The sequence below is a fragment of the Thamnophis sirtalis genome, unplaced genomic scaffold (assembly GCF_051295495.1).
Source record: "Thamnophis sirtalis isolate CommonGarterSnake01/CBP01778 unplaced genomic scaffold, rThaSir2_p1.2 scaffold_2, whole genome shotgun sequence".
NCBI lineage: Eukaryota > Metazoa > Chordata > Lepidosauria > Squamata > Natricidae > Thamnophis > Thamnophis sirtalis.
In genome coordinates this window covers 25,596,446-25,612,483 of record NW_028261382.1, presented here as the reverse complement: position 1 = coordinate 25,612,483, position 16,038 = coordinate 25,596,446, and the positions used below count along the sequence as shown (strand labels likewise).

The window sequence follows — 16,038 nt, the reverse complement described above, 5'->3', positions numbered from 1 at the left end:
TTTGTTTAGCCAAAACAAAATACTTTCTCTTGAGAACCAAGGACATTCTCACACCTGGACCGTGGAAGGGGGAGTGAGGTCACCAGGCAACCAGGCGGCATCTTGATTGGACCATGTGACTGAGCGTTTCAAATTATGGGGAAACTTTCTCATTTAAATAGGTGAAAACCGCGAGAACCTTTAGAGTCGGTTTTCACCAGATCTGTGTCAATATGATATTTCCAATAAAGCAAAGAGTTTTGCTTGATGTGGAACTATTACTTGGAACCCTGAGAACGATTCCCCTTTCGCCCAATGGCTGCAAGATGCATTAGCATAAGGCAAGCAAGCTTTTGGGGCTAAGGGGGTGTGTGGGTGGACCACTGAAATTTAGAAACCTCTGTGGGCATCCAAAATGAGGAGGTTCCTGTGTATAAATGGCTGCCTTGTGAGGTCTCTGAGTAACAGACCTGGAAATATCTACAAATATCCAGATGCCCACTAGGTGTCAGCCAAGACATAGGAAAGCCAATCTCTCTACTGCCATCTGGTGAGGATTCAGGGTGTGCTGCAGCTCAAATCATTATTGTCTATGGCCGGTCACAAAACCCCTACTTAAGTAAAGCTTTCCCTGTCCAGCTGTGTTTAACTCTAGGGTGCTGTGCTCATCTCGGTTTCAATCAAACAATCAGAATAATGCTTGAAAGGGACCTTGGAGGTCTTCTAGTCTAACTCCCTGCTCAAGCAGGAGACTCTATACCATTTCAGACAAATAAGTGGCTGTCCAGCCTTTTCTTAAAAGCCTCCAATGATGAAGAACACACGACTTCTGACGGCAAGCCATTCCAGGCATTAATTGTTCCCACGTTCAGGAAATTTCTCCTTATTTCTAGGTTGCTGCTCTTCTTGGTTAGTTTCCATCCATTATTTCCTATCTTGCCTTCTGGTGCATTGGAAAATAAGTTGACTCCCTCCTCTTTGTGCTAACCTCTGAAATACTGGAAGGCTGCTATCATGTCACCCCTGGTCCTTCTTTTATCTAGACTGGTCATAATCAAAAATTAACCCAATTGGTTAGGTTTTTTTAATTGCCTTGCAGGAACCCAGCTTGGTTAGGCAAACCAGGTTAAACCTGACCTATGAATGCAGGCACCACCTTGGATCTTGTGCCTCCCTATCCATCCAGGAGAGCAAGCCAGCCTCTGGGGCCACCAGGGAGCAAAAGGCAGGATTCACCACTAAAATGGCTTCAGCTGGGCCATTTGCCTAACACACACACACACACACACACACACACACACACACACACGCACACACAGCAGCCTCTCCCTTCCCTGCCCTGCCTGCAGCGGAGTGTCCCATGTGATGAAGTGGGCAATGACCATCCATGCTGGTGCAAGAAGGAACCGGCTCATCTTCAAAGCTGCCACGGGGCGTTTTGATGCTGGACCTCAAGAAAAAGAGCCAATCACTCTGAGCTGGAACTGTGGGGTTCCAAAGGGTTTTAGGGGGACCTGGGCAAGTGAGAACTGTTCACAGGTGGCCGAAATGACCTATGGTCTGGGATGCTGAGCCAGCCATGGGATGGACGCTGCCTCTGCCTTCCTGCATGGCAATGGGGAGGAAAACAGAGCACCATTCCTGAGTCAGAAGCGGGTGCTTTCCATCCCCCCCTCTCCCACTAAGCATCCATGGGGGGCAGTGGTGGCTCAGGGCTACATGCAGGCAGTCTTTGGCTTACAATTCAATTCAATTCAATTCAATTTATTAGATTTATAGGCCGCCCAATCCCAGAGGACTACAACTACAATTGAGCCCCAACATTTCCATTGCTAAGCGACACAGTTCAGTGAGTTTTGCCCCATTTTACAGACTTCCTTGCCATAGTTGTTAAGTGAATCTCTGCCCTTGTGAAGTGAGCAATGTGGCTGGATCCACTGGGCCACGCAGAGCGTGTGGGGCCCAGGGTACTCACCCTGGCCTGCTGCAGGATGGCTTGTGCTTGGGACTCCTGGGTGGAGATCAAGGGGCCTTTCGAGCCCCCGTCTCCACCCCCGCTGAACCGGAACTGCAAGGGAGGAAGAGCAGAGAATCAAAGCTTGGCTGAGCCACCAGACACCCAACAAAACACAACCCTGTGCAAAAGAATCACAATGACTCCACCATCTTGCTGTAAGAGAAGGTTTCCTCCTCCGGCACTTCTCAAGGCCCCCAGACCCACACAAAACAAGCAGGGAGGGAGCCTCCCCCTCCAGACACTGGTCAGCTCTCGTGCAGCCCCCCCCCACCTATGGCCAGGCGCCCATAAAAGGGGTAAGAGAGAGGGTTGTGGCCTGCCAGTGGCCAGCGGAGTTGGTGGCCGACTCAGACAGTGAGGAGGTTGGGGAGGAACCTGGCCAGTCCTGGAGTCTGGGGAAGGCTCTAAGGAGGGCTCTGTGCCAGAGGCAGAGAGAGGGACAGGGACGTCTGACAGTTATCAGCTGCCTTCGGAGTTGGAGGTCAGTAGGGCAGACGAACAGCTGGAGCCTGTTCCTGATGTGTGCATGTGCAGAGTTGCCAGGAGAAGGGAACAGCTAATAAAAGAGGAGCGAAAGTGGAGGGGAGTTTGCAGGAGACAATTAGTTCAATTCATTAGGGTGAAGATCAGTTCCTGACTTCTAGCCAAGTAATTGCTGCTACAGCGTGGAGTTTGGAAGATATCGGCCTGGCAGCTCTGAAAAAGGTCTGTAGCTGTGAAATCTCTGGAAAGACTTTGCTGGAGAGGAATTCCCTTTAACCTAAATAAAAGGGGTTTTATTGGGAGGAGAAGTCGGCTTTGTGCTTTTGGGAAGCCTCGGTCAGAACAGGGATGAAGAAACAGAGGACCTGGGAGGTTGATCCACAGAATTTGGCCACTGGGAGATTGTGGCCCCTGGATGCAAAAGCTGCAAAGTGATTGGGCTGTGCCTCTGCCAATCACTTCGCGCAGGGCAACAGCCCCCTGGTTGTGAGGGCTGAGAAGGGGGCGTGGGAGAGTCCCAGCCACACTCATTCAAAAGGGCCGAGCTGCATTCTCCCAACTGGAGGTGCCTGCTTGGAAAGAGCAACCTTGGGTGACCTTTGTTGTCTTTCTCCTCCTCAGCCTCCCCCCGAAGGAGCCAAAGTCTTGACAGGAGCATTAGTCAGTTTAATCTCTCCCTGCCCAGAGCGTTTCATTTCCCGAGTTTTCTTCCCGTTATTTGCTGGCTTGTGGCTCTGCAAACTGCAACATCCCTTCAATTGTGAGCTTCTCCCTCTGGCACAAGGAGGACGTGGAGCCCTTTGGCTGCCCACGGCTGGCACCGACTGAAGCTTCTGGAGCAGATCAGGGTTTGCCATCCCCTCATCCTGATCCCTATGTCCTGGATGGAGGTGCTGGTTGAATTTGGTGATCCCGCTGTCCCATGTCTCTGAATGTCGTGAAGCCCAAGAAGATATTCAGACATCTCAAAAAATGGACTGCCGTTATGGTAAACGCACATACAATTGCCTGTTAGGAGAAATACAGCCATACACCATATATTTCCAATCCTGGAAAGGACCTTGGAGGTCTTCTTGTCCAACCTCCTGCCCATGGAAGGAGACCTTATACCAGGGGTGTCCAAAGCTGGGAATTTTAGGACTTGTGGACTTCAACTGAAGTCCACAAGTCTTAAAGTTCCCAAGTTTGGACATTCCTGCCTTATATCATCCTGGACCAACGGTTGTCCAATCTCTTCTTCATGATCCCGAGCAATGGAGCATCCACAACTCTGGGAAGGAAGCTGTTCCATTGATTGATCCTTTTCCTTGTCAGAATATTTCTCCTCAGTCCCAGGTTGGATCTCCCTTTAATGAGTTTCCACCCATTGCTTCTTGTCCTGCCCTCTGCTGCTTTGGAGAATTAAGTCACACACACACCCCTTCCCTGGGACAGTCCTTCAAGAATGGGAAGAAAGTGATCAGGTCTCCCTTAAGTCTTCTCATCCTTTCAAAATGTTTCAAAACACCTCTTTATGCGATGTTTTTGACCATTATTTTCAAATGCCTGTGGAAACAGAGCAGAGTCTACATCTAGATGGATGAGATACAGTCCTAGAAACGGCGTAGTCACGTCGGAAGACGGAGGTCTGAATTGAGAAGGCTGGGAGCTGATGCGGCTGCAACTTCCACTATGCCGGACGAATGCTGTTCTTAAAAACAATTTCACCTAAATGTCCAAGAGGAACCGACGGAGACCAAGAGGGGGCTGGAGAACAAGGAAGGCCCAGAATGAGGAGGATCAAAGGGGGACCCCACAGGGCAAGTGGCTCCCTGCTCTTACAGCATCACTGGCCACACCAGAGGGATGCTAACCAGGCCCCACTTACCTCTGATTCTGGACTTCTAATGCCAGAGCCACCTCCCCCCACCAAACCAGAATTGTGGCTGTAGTGACTTACACCATAGGGCTGTGCAGAGCTTTGGACTTGAGGTGGGGGGGGGGAGGTAGATTTTCCCTCTTGGATTCTGAAGTGCTGCCAAGGTCCAGCTGGGACAAAGCCTTTCCCTGCACAGCCACCAAGGCAGGAATGCACCTCCTTCACGGTTGACCTTCTTCCCACTCCTTCCTCTGTAGCAATAGCAACAGCCCTTAGACTTATATACCACTTTAAAGTGCTTTTACAGTCCTCTCTAAGCGGTTTACAGAGTCAGCCTCTTTTCCCCAACAATCTGGGTCCTCATTTGACCCACCTCGGAAGGACGGAAGGCTGAGTCAACCTTAAACCTGGTGAGATTCGAACTGCCAAATTGTAGGCAGCCAACAGTCAGCAGAAGGAGCCTGCAGTACTGCACTATGACCACTGCACCACCACAGCTCTCAACGCGTCTGCAGTCGCTACTCAACAGAAGTAAGCCCTGGAAAGGATTTGTGGCTCAGCCATACTCACCGGCAGCATCAGCATTGTCCCAGGTGGGCCTGGCAGGCCATCAGCGCCAGGAAGTCCTGCACGTCCAGGTGGGCCCTGGTAAAGGAGAGCAAGAAAGGACATCATCGGACACGGGAAGGTTGGCACAAGAAAACCCAGGCTGAGCTGAGATCGCATCTTGGCCACCCCGTCACTGCATGAATTCTAGGCAAGGAGTCAAAATCGGATTGATTTGGTTTGTGTGAAAACAGGAATTATGCTTGGTTGACATGGGCATGAATGAATCTTCGCACTGGATGCAAAAAGGGGTCGTTGGAGCAGAGAGTGCTGGGAAAATTACCCCCCAGGAGGACCTTCTTCAATCATTGCCTGCCAAGATGCCTTCACAAAGCAAAGGGCTGCCAAACCTTTGAACCCAAATATCTGCCAGGTTTGGGATCATTTAGGAGAGGTCATGCTGAGTTGTGGAAGAAGTGAGGAGGAAAGTACATGATCAAAAATGGGATTTCCTTAAAAACATGTTACCCCTCATGTCTTATAACAGATTAACAGAGTTGGAAGGGACCTTGGAGGTCATCTAGTCCGGCCCCCACCCAAGCAGGAGACCCTACACCATTTCTGACAGATGGCAGTCCATTCTCTTCTTGAAAGCCTCCAGTGATGAAGCCCTCACAGTTTCCATCCATTGTTCCTTGTCTGGCCTATAGGTGCCTTGAAGAATAGCTTGACCCCCTCCTCTCTGTGGCAGCCCCTCAAATATTGCTCTCCTGTCTCTCCTGGTCCTTCTCTTCCCTAGACCAGCCATGCCCAGTTCCTGCAACCCTTCATCCTATGTTTTAGCCTCCAGTCCCCTCATCCTACTGGTTGCTCTTCTCTGCACTTTTTCTAGAATCTCAACATCTTTTTTATAGTGTGGTGACCAAAACTGGATGCAGAACTCCAGCCTTACTAAGGCTTTAAAGACTGGTATTAGTACTTCACTTGATCTTGATTGTATCCCTCTGTTAATGCAGCTTACATGGCTGGCTCCTATTTAGCTGATTGTCCACTAAGACTCCAAGATCCCTCTCGCAGTTACTGCTATGAGGTTTTCTGTTATGAACTGAAAGAATATCTGCCACTGCTATTTAAACCTGTGCCTAGTATCTGAGAGAGGGCACATGCAGCCCCAAACCGGTTCCACCACAAAACCGCGGACGACAAAATCGCGGTCGATGAAAGCGCGCATTTGACGTCATCACAGCGCGACGAAAACATCGCACTGTGATGGAAAAATGTAAAAATTAAGCGAAAACCTTACCCTAACCCCCCCAAACCTAACCCTAACCCTAACCCTAACCCTAACCCTTAACCTAAGCCTAAATCTAACCCTAAACCTAACCCTTAACCTAACGCTAAACCTAACGCTAACCTTTAACGTAACCCTAACGCTCTAAACCTAACCCTAACCCTTAACCTAACCCTAACCCTAACCCTAAACCTAACCCTTACCTTTATGTGAATCGGCTTGCTTTAATTTTATTGTTATTTCAATTTTTAATTTTTTTCGTCGTGCTGTGATGACGTCAAATGTGCGCTTTCGTCGATCGCGCTTTTGTGGACCGCGGTTTTGACGGGTCACGCCCCAAACCAGCTTTGCCAGGGCTTTTAGGCTGTGGAGTACATTGTGAAATCAAGGGGAGGGGGCATAGTGTGAATGCAGCTGGCAGGGCAAGTGTGTGGCATCGCCTGAGGACTCTTGGTCCATAAGCCACAAGGGAGATGCCACTTCCATGCTCAGTGCACCATCAGGATGGCCCTGAATGAAGCCTAGCCTTCCATAGATGTTAATCCCAGAAGGAAGAGGCAGGGTCCCCAATCTCTGGGCCACAGCCCACTACTGAGCCTTTAGCCCTTCCATAACGGGCCGCAGAAGTGGCAGGTAAGTATGTGGGCAGACGCACTCCCACTTGCGCAAGCAGTAGGCAAACTCGTGTGCGCACGCTCTATTTGCACAAGTGATGGGCGTGCATGCCCACCGCTTGTGCAAATGGAGCTGCGTGCACATGCATGCTTGCCCATCACTCACCCAGAATCATCCCCTCCCACCCCGACTGGTGCATAAAGCCAGCAATTTGGGGAACCCTTTTGTAAGGGATAGGCAGTTGCTGGGAGCAATAGCTCAGTCAGGGCATCAAAAAGCAGTCAATAAAATATAAAGCAGGAATAGATCTTGATATTGTTGCTTCTCTTTAAGTGACTTAAATATTAGCTCTTCCTATTTCATTGGATTTGCAATTTAAAAAAAAAGAATTATAAAGTATTATAAAATACTTTACAAAGTACAAATACAAAGTCAATAGAAAAGCAGCGGGAGGGGAAAAGGGGGAAATTGAGGAAAGGTAAGGAAAGAAAAAGGAGCATTGACTTCCGGCTCTCTCTGCATTAACATCAAATCACAACTTTCTGTAAAAATCTGTCAGTCTAATCGGTAAAACCCAAGATTTTCATTCTTTTCCACAGAAAGCACGAAGTTCAGAAACAGTCTCCTGGTGGAAACAAAAGTACTTATTTCCAAATTTAAACACATTTATTTATTTTCATTCTGTTTCTCCTCTGGGTCCTGCAGAGGCAGCAAATGGGATGGAGCCTCCAGCGCCACCTGGTGGTATGTGAATTCAGGTGGTTGTGAAAGAGGGCGGATGGGGGGGCAGGCTTCAGGTTTCAAAGGGGCATAAAGAACCCCCGAGCCCTGCCCTCCACCCAGCCTTGAACTGGCCCGGGAGGGAACTGCTCTGCCCACTCGTGGCTGCCCTGCTGAATTCCAGGTTCCCTGGCTCGATTGCTGACCCCATCAGCTGGCATCCAGCAAGTGGGGCTGCAATAGTAAAGGGGAAGAGGGGGAGTCTGACTTTTTCTCTTTGTCCCTCATCCCTCTCAGTATCCCCCAAGTTAACATAAAGGAAAGTTCTGGACAAATGGAAAGAGCCCAGGGCAAAGGGGGTCCCTAGGAGGCAGGCAGGGTTGCACCGTCGAGCAGGAAAAGGGACGAGTGGCTGGGAGCAAGGGTCTGATTTTGGAACGCCGCAACGTGGAGGAGCAAATCGGGCCAAATACACCCTGGCTGCCCTTCTCCAGTTCTGTTCTCCCACATCCCGTTTCTTGGGAGTTGCAGGTTTCTGGGGAATCACCTGCGCCCGTTGGGATTAGACTGCCCCCTCGCTCCAATGGGAAGCTTTGGATGCCGTCGGACGAAGAATTTTGGCAGGCGGGGTTGAGGGGAAGAGCCTTTTCTGAGGTGGCCCATGTCCTCTGTGGCATTCCCCTATCAGAGGGGAGAGGCACCCCACACGGCTGGTCCTCTGGGAGAGCCCAAAGAGCTGGCTTGGCCTGGGGAGAAGATTCTCATCCAAAGGCTCTTCATTGTCTTGGTTTCTCATTTTAATTTCTAACATTTTATTCTATTTTAACTTTTTTTTGTTTTTTTACATTGTAAACTGAGTGGTGCGGTGGCCGAGAGGTGGAATTGTCACCTCACAATCAGGAGGCTGTGAGTTCAATCCAAGGTAGAAACTAATATTTTTCTCTCTGGGCAGATTGAGAATATATCAGCTGCCAACTCCACATTGGCAACAGGAAGAGCATCCGGCCAGTAAACACTCAGCTCCACTCAGTTGGCACAATTCCACCCTGCAAAGAATTACCAGGTCATTTAAAATTACATTGTAAGCTGCCCAGAGCCACTGTATTAATAAGATGGGCAGCAAAGAAATCCAATAAATAGATGGATGGATGGATGGATGGATGGATGGATGGATGGATGGATGGATGGATGGATGGATGAATGAATGAATGAATGAATGAATGAATGAAGACAAGCAAGCAAGCAAATAAATTCAATCCAAAACAAAGTCCCGAAATCGAAAGTCGGCCTTCCTTGCTCTTCTGCTACTTCAAGAATTGTCTCACGGGAATGATGGAAGACGACCCCCTTCCGGAATGGGAAAGAGGAAGAAATATTCTGATGGGTTGGGGGAGTAGATTCATACAGAATGGTGTGGCCTCAAATGACCCCTTCTGCTTACTCTCCCTTTTGGGAAGCATGAAGACCAGTCACTTGGCTTCACGAGGTGATCCTCCATTCATCCCCCTCCCACCAAGGATGCAGCCCCCTTCAGCTCTCTCTTCCAGTCTGAAAATTGGGGCGCCCCTCCTCCTGCAGCAGAAACACTGCTTTGAAGGTGCCTCTGCAGGGATGGGGGTTCGGAGGCTGAGCTGCCAAGCTGCCAAGGGCTCTGTGGTGGCAGCCCTCTGGAAATTGTGGCATTGGCAGCATTGCCATTTGGCAGGCAGCCTTGAGCTACATGCCCGGATGAGATGGAATGGAAGGGAACAGAACAGAAGCTAGAAGAGTCTCTGAAGGTCTTCTAATCCAGCCCCCTGATCAAGCATGAGAACCTATACTATTTCAGACAAGTGACTGTTCAGTCTCTTCTTAAAAACCTCCAGTGATGGAGCTCCCCAATTTCTGGTGGCAAACTGGTTAATTGTCCTCACTGTTAGGAAGTTTCTCCTTACTTCCATATTGCTTCGCTCTTTGATTAGTTTCCATCCATTGCTTCTTGTCCTGCCCTCAGGTGCTTTGGAGAATAATTTGACCGCCCCTCTTCTTTGCGGCAGCCCCTCAAATACTGGAATCCTGCTATCATGTCGCCCCTAATTCTTCTTTTCTTTAGACTAGCCAGACTCAAATCCTGCAGCCGTTCATTAGATGTGGCAGGCAGCTTGTGAGACCGACTGGCCTGGAACGAATTTAATCACCCCACAACCAATCTGGGGCATCTCCACCCCCTAAGCAGACCAAGAGCTTCTGCTGCTGCCATTGGTGAGAAGGGGGCTGCTTTTCTGCTTCCAGACAAGCATTCTTTGGGGCAGAGATTCTTCCCTCCGTAAACCACCTTTTTAATACTTCACTAGAGCTCAGCCTGACCCGGTTCCATTTTTGAAAGCAAATCCGGGGGTGCAAATTAATTTGTTCAAAAGACGGCACATGAACTGGAACATCAAAAAAAATTCAATATCAATGCAAAGAGCCCCGCGAGAGAGATGCTGTTGCTTCCCCCGGCAGAAATAACTTCAGTCCGGCTCTGCAGGCGAAGGGCCAGGTGTGTTTGTACAGCATGCCGGCTGGATGCAGATTTGATCAAGCTATGGGGAGCTTTTGTTTGCACAGGAAGCATCGTGAGAAATCGTACCCCGGATCTTGAGAGAAGCCAACATCCGCAAGCAGGAGCTGCTATGCTTCGAAGGAGCCGGACCTCGTCCTTCCAGCCACCCACCAGGCCACGCAACCCCATGGCTTCTGAAACTGAGGGGTGCTGCCCTCAGAGGTGGAGGGCATCCCCGTCGCAGGGTGTGAGGAAAATGCCACTTTCAAAGATTGCAACGACCCTTGAGTGCCATCCCAAAGGACTCAGAGGAGGAAGGGTGGGAAAGATGGGTCTAAAGGTTGGAGTGTGGCATGTGGAGGGACCATTGTGGCTCCCATGCTGAGCCCATGTGTCCACAGCATGGAAGGACTCCCCACCAGGAGTGGGTTGCTGCCGGCATTACTGCTGGTTCGGTGCACGCTCGCTTTGTGCGCATTCGCAAACAAAAAGGTCTGCGCAGGCGCAAAACCTTTAAAAATGAAAAAAAAATTGCAATGAAAATTGTTCTGCACAGAACCGAAAAACAAGATGGCACCACCGCAGAAGAACTGGTTCGGGGGGCGTGGCAGGCCTGGGTCACTGCTGGTTCCAGCGACCCAGGCTGCCATGTTATTACCTCTTCGCCGAACTGGGCCAAACCAGGCCTAACTGGTAGGAACCCACCTCTGCTCCCCACTCCCTGGAGAGAAGCAGCTGCCAAGCACCTGCTGGGAAAAGGCAGCCGAGGGCTCAGCCACACTGCTGGGCCCTTGTTCAGCCCCGCAGCCCCTCTGTAGGGGCTTCCGGGGAAGGGTCTGATCCAGGGGCATTCAACTCAAAGTCCTGGAAACAGCAAAGGCCTCTGCCACCAAAAATGGAGCTCAGGGAGGCAAACAGGCTGCAGGGGGTCCACAACAGGGGAGAAATCCAGCAGGTTCTGACAGGTTCTGGAGAACCAATAGCGGAAATTTTGAGTAGTTTGGAGAACCGGCAAATGCCAACTCTGACTGGCCCCAGGAGTGGGGATTTCGCAGTATCCTTCCCCTGCCACGCCCACAGAAATGGTAGTAAAAAAAAAATTGGATTTCAGCCCTGGACCACAGGCTCCATTTTCGCTGGCAGAGGACTAGCAGAACAAACTAAAAGCAAAGCAAAAGGAGAAATGTTTCCCCTTTTGCATTTGAGCATGCAAGAAGGGGCAGGAAAGGAGAAAGGGAAAGAGGGAAGACAAAAAAGGGAAGAGAGCAAGGAAGGAAAAATAAGGAAAAAGGGGAAGGAAGAAGAAAGGAGAATGAAGAGGGAAAAGAAGTAAAAGGGGGGAGGGAGGGAGGGAGGGAGGGAGGGAGGGAGGGAGGGAGGGAGGGAGGGAGGGAGGGAGGAAGGAAGGAAGGAGATTGTAATGAGAAGGAGGGAGGGTCTCAGGGAAGTCCTGCCTTGGCCCCTAGAGGTGTCCCCAACACGAGTCCCACCCCCACCCCTCCAAAGTCAAACACAACCCTGATGCGGCCCTCTATGAAATCGAGTTTGCTCTCCCCCACCTCCCACCCCGGTCTAATCCATTTTGGCATTCATTTAGGGGAAGGGGAAAAAAACATTCCATTTTCCTAACAAACATCTATGAGAGCATCAAGAAACTTGAATAGCAATGCAAGGAATCCAGGTCTCCTTGAGCGCTCCAGGAAACCCCAAAGACTTTTAAGTTGGGGGAGGGATAAAACAAATGTCTTTTCAAGGGCCATTCCATACCCTGCAGCGCCTTCTGCTGGTTATCGCGAAGACTGCAGGGAAAACTTTCCTAGGGAACCAGACAACCCTTTGGCCTCCATTCGGATCTGGCAGCTATTTTTCTTTTGGGGAAGATGATGCATTTCAGGAAATCCAGCACATTTATTCCAATGCTGAAAGGCCCCAGTGAATTTGGTGCAATGGAAACTCATCGTAAATTGAGCGGAATATTCTGATGATAGCAGAATCAGATTAAGCCTGTCCTTTTAGCGTTCGTGATAAATTAATTAATCAGTTGATGCCTGGTCAGGGAAACAAACACATTTAACCCAGAATTACAGGGTTGGAAGGGACCTTGGAGGTCTTCTAGTCCAACCCCTTGCTCGAGCAGGAGACTTATACCATCCAGGCATATTTTCCTGGGAGCCCAACAAAGCCTCCACCAAGGCTAAGCTAAGAGATATGAGGGCCCCAGGGAGTCTCCGGGCAGCCCACTCCGGCCCTCTAAAGCAGAGGCCTCCATCAGGCTTCTGCCTTTCGCCTGGAGACGGGGCGGGGGTGTTTGCTTTGACTTCCGCTCCCCGTAAAGCCCTCTTAGAGAGCAATTATACCTTAGATGGAATCAGAAGCTTCCAAACTCTTCATTCGCCTTGCAGTACCAACACAGCAATTATCTGTGGGTCCAGATAGCACAGCGAGGAGCGAAAGGGGCAGAGGGGGGGGGGCAGGATAGAGGACCATATTTTACTTAAACACTAAATACTATGCTGCCCAAATGACACATGAAACGATGCAACAACACGCTTGAACCTTCTCCAGCCTATCTCACAGCCCACGCAGGGGAGTTTGAAGTGCATCCACGCGGCCACATCCACATCCATTGTGTGTCCCAAGCACACAATCTAGGGAATTCCCCACTATCCAGTCAGAGCCAAAGAAGCTTCTTGGATGAGAAGTGAAACATCTTCAAAGAAAAACCAGAAAGTCCAGTTGCCTCTTGGTGGTGGGGTGGGGGAGCACCTTTGGCTAACGGAAGGAACTGGATTTGCAAACAGTCTGAGAACAAGCAAAACCTAATTAAGGAAGCTTTGTGTGCAAATGACCTGGGTCGGAATGAGGAGAACCCCCATGGCTGAGGATGGGGTTTTCTGACTTCCCATCCTCACCCCAAAATGGCCAGCTGATGAAATACACTGAAATGAATTTGCAGGAGGAAAACTAAAATCAGTCCCAACAGTAAGAACCACTCAGCAGTGGACTCTCCTGGAAAGTACCGAGATCTTCTTTGCGAGAGACATTCAGGAAAAGGTGGGAGGGGGGCTTTGCTGGGGTGGGGCATAATTTTATCCTGCACTGCACTAAGGATGACGAGGGTCTGGCAGGTGTACAAAAAAGCAGATTCTGGCTTCCTGCCATCATCTAATGAGCAGTCAATATGACTTCCTCTTTCCTCCACGCTGCCCCCCCCCCCCCACTGGAAATAATCTCTTGGAAGGAGAAAGACTGGAGATCTCTGCATCCCCAGGACCATCTGCCTTCCACGGGCTGTCCAGTCTCTTCTGAAAACTTCCAGTGGTGGAGCACCCATAACTTGGAAAGTGGCCACTGGGACGGCTTCCCTCCAGAGGTTGTGGGTGTTGCATCACTGGAGGCCATTAAGAAGAGATTGGACCACCATGTGCCTGGAATGGTCTAGGGCAGAGGTCTTCAAACGTAGCAACTTTAAGACTTGTGGACTTCAACTCCCAGAATTCTCCAGCCAGCCCGTGAAGACCAGCTGGCCAACACCCATGTGCGTGCTGGAAACCAGACGAGCAGCTGGTGACAGCGCACGTATCCCCAGAGAGGGCTTTGCATGCCACCTCTGGCATGTGTGCCACTGGTTCTCCATCATGGGTCTAGGGTCTCCTGCTAGAGAATGGGGTTGGACTAGAAGACCTCCCTTCTCTTTTTCCCTTGTCCTGCAGTCGATGCCTTGGGTGCAATCCCAGAAACAATTGGGGCCTCAGCATTGACCAAATCATCGGGAGCCAATGGCAAAAGGCAGCTTTCCTTGGAAAGGCTCACATCCTGCGACGCCTCCTTTAACCCCATCACACCACAACATCTGCCTTTCCCAGGAAGGACTCAGTAGGTGGATAAAAATGCCAAATACAGTCCAAATATCTGGCTGACTGTGCCATGAACCATCATAGTGATCATAAGAATGAGAAAACAATTGTAGCCTTCTGAAAAACAATAGAGAGCATTTCAAGGACTAAGCAGTCAAAGCAGTTGGGTTTGGGGAGAAAATGTCATGGCGGATCGTATCTACTTATTGTCCCCTCGATGAAATGGGCCTGGCGCAGAAGGCAGGTCATCTGCTAATCAACAAAGCTCCTCACCCCCTTTTCTCTCTTGACTGGCCCTGAAGTGTCTGGGAAGCAGCAATAGGAGGCAGTTCTTTTCTTTCTTTCTTTCTTTTTTTCAATCTCTCTCTATCTCACTTTCTTCTTTCTTTCTATTTCTTTCTCACTTTCTTCTTTCTTTATATCTCTCTTTCTCTTTCTTTATCTCTCTCTTTCTATCCCTCTCTCACTTTCTTTCTCTCTCTCTTTCTTCTTTCTTTCTTTCTCTCTTTCTTTTCTCTCTCTCTCTCCCTCACTTTCTTCTTTCTTTTTCTTTCTATCTTTCTTTCTGTCTCTTCTTTCATTCTTTCTTTCAATCTCTCTCTTTCTCACTTTCTTCTTTCTTTCTATCTCTCTTTCTTTCTTCTTTTTTATATCTCTCTTTCTATTCCTCTCTCACTTTCTTCTTTCCTTCCTTCTTTCTCTCTCTCTCCTTTCTTTCTATCTTTCTTTCTTTCTCTCTCTCTCTCACTTTCTTCTTTCTTTCTCTCTCTTTCTCTCTCTTCTTTCTTTCTTTCTTTCTATCCCTCTCTCTCTTCTTTCCTTCTTTCTTTCTTTTTCTCTCTCCCTTTCTCTCTCTTTCTCTCTCTGCTTTCTTTCTTTTTCTCTTTCTCTCTCTTTCTTCTTCCTTCCTTTCTTTCTTTCAAACTTTCTCACTTTCTTCTTTCTTTTTCTTTCTATCTTTCTCTCTCTCTTTCATTCTATCTCTCTTTCTTTGTCTCTCTTTCTATCTTTCTATCTATCTCTCTTTCTTTTTCTTTCTATTTCTCTCTCACACTTTCTTCTTTATTTCTATATATCTATCTCTCTTTCTCTTTCATTGTATCTCTCTTTCTATCCCTCTTTCTTTCTTCTTTCCTTCCTTCCTTCCTTCTTTCTTTCTTTCCTTTTCTCTCTTTCTCTCTTCTTTCTTTCTTTCTCTTTCTTTCTCTATCTTTCTCTCTCTCACTTTTTTTCTTTCTTTCTCTCTCTTTCTCTCTCCTTTCTTTTTCTTTATATCTATCTCTCTTTCTTCTTTCTTTATATCTCTCTTTGTATCCCTCTCTCTTTCTTCTTTCCTTCTTTCTTTCTCTCTTTTTCTTCTTTCTTTCTATCTCTCTTTCTTTTTCTCTCTTTCTTTCGATCTTTCTATCTCAATCTCTCACTTTCTTATTTCTTTCTATATCTCTTTCTTTCTCTCTCTTTTCTTTCTTTCTTTCTCTCTTTCTATCCCTCTCACTTTCTTCTTTCCTTCCTTCTTTCTTTCTCTCTCTCTTCTTTCTTTTTTTCTGTCTCTCTTTCTCTCTCACACACACACTCTCACTTTCTTCTTTCTCCCTTTCTTTCTATCTCTTTCTATCTTCTTTCTTTCTATCTTTCTTTCTTTCTCTCTCTTCTTTCTTTCTCTCTTTCTCTCTCTTCTTTCTTTCGCTCTCTTTCTTTTTCTCTTTCTTTCGATCTTTCTATCTCTCTATCTCTCACTTTCTTCTTACTTTCTTTCTATATCTCTTTCTCTCTTTTCTTTGTTTCTTTCTCTCTTTCTATCCCTCTCTTACTTTCTTCTTTCCTTCCTTCCTTCCTTCTTTCTCTCTTTCTTTCTTTCTCTCTTTCTCTTTCTTTCTTTCTCTCTCTCTTTCTTTCTCTCTCTCTCACTATCTCACTTTTTTCTTTCTTTCTTTCTTTCTTTCTATCTCTTTCTTTCTCTCTCTTCTTTCTTTCTTTCTATCTCTTTCTCTCTTCTTTCTTTCTATCTCTCTTTCTCTCACTTTCTTCTTTCTTTCTATCTCTCTTTCTATCTTTCTTTCTCTCTCTCTTTCTTTCTTTCTCTCTCTCTCTTTCTTTCTCTCTCTCACACACTTTCTCCTTCCTTCCTTCCTTCCTTCCTTCCTTCCT

The 16,038-nt window shown here is 48.2% G+C and overlaps 1 protein-coding gene across 2 annotated transcripts in view; it reads right to left on the bottom strand.

Annotated features, from left to right (window-relative positions):
* COL5A1 (collagen type V alpha 1 chain) overlaps window positions 1-16,038 on the bottom strand; it is a 249,424-nt gene that overhangs the window by 106,111 nt on the left and 127,275 nt on the right. For both annotated transcript variants that reach the window (XM_087704496.1, XM_087704497.1), the window contains exons 12-13: window positions 4,908-4,982; window positions 1,955-2,047 (exon numbers count right to left, since the gene is read on the bottom strand). In XM_087704496.1, the coding sequence (XP_087560622.1) occupies window positions 1,955-2,047; window positions 4,908-4,982 (168 nt within the window). The remainder of the gene's footprint in view (window positions 1-1,954; window positions 2,048-4,907; window positions 4,983-16,038) is intronic.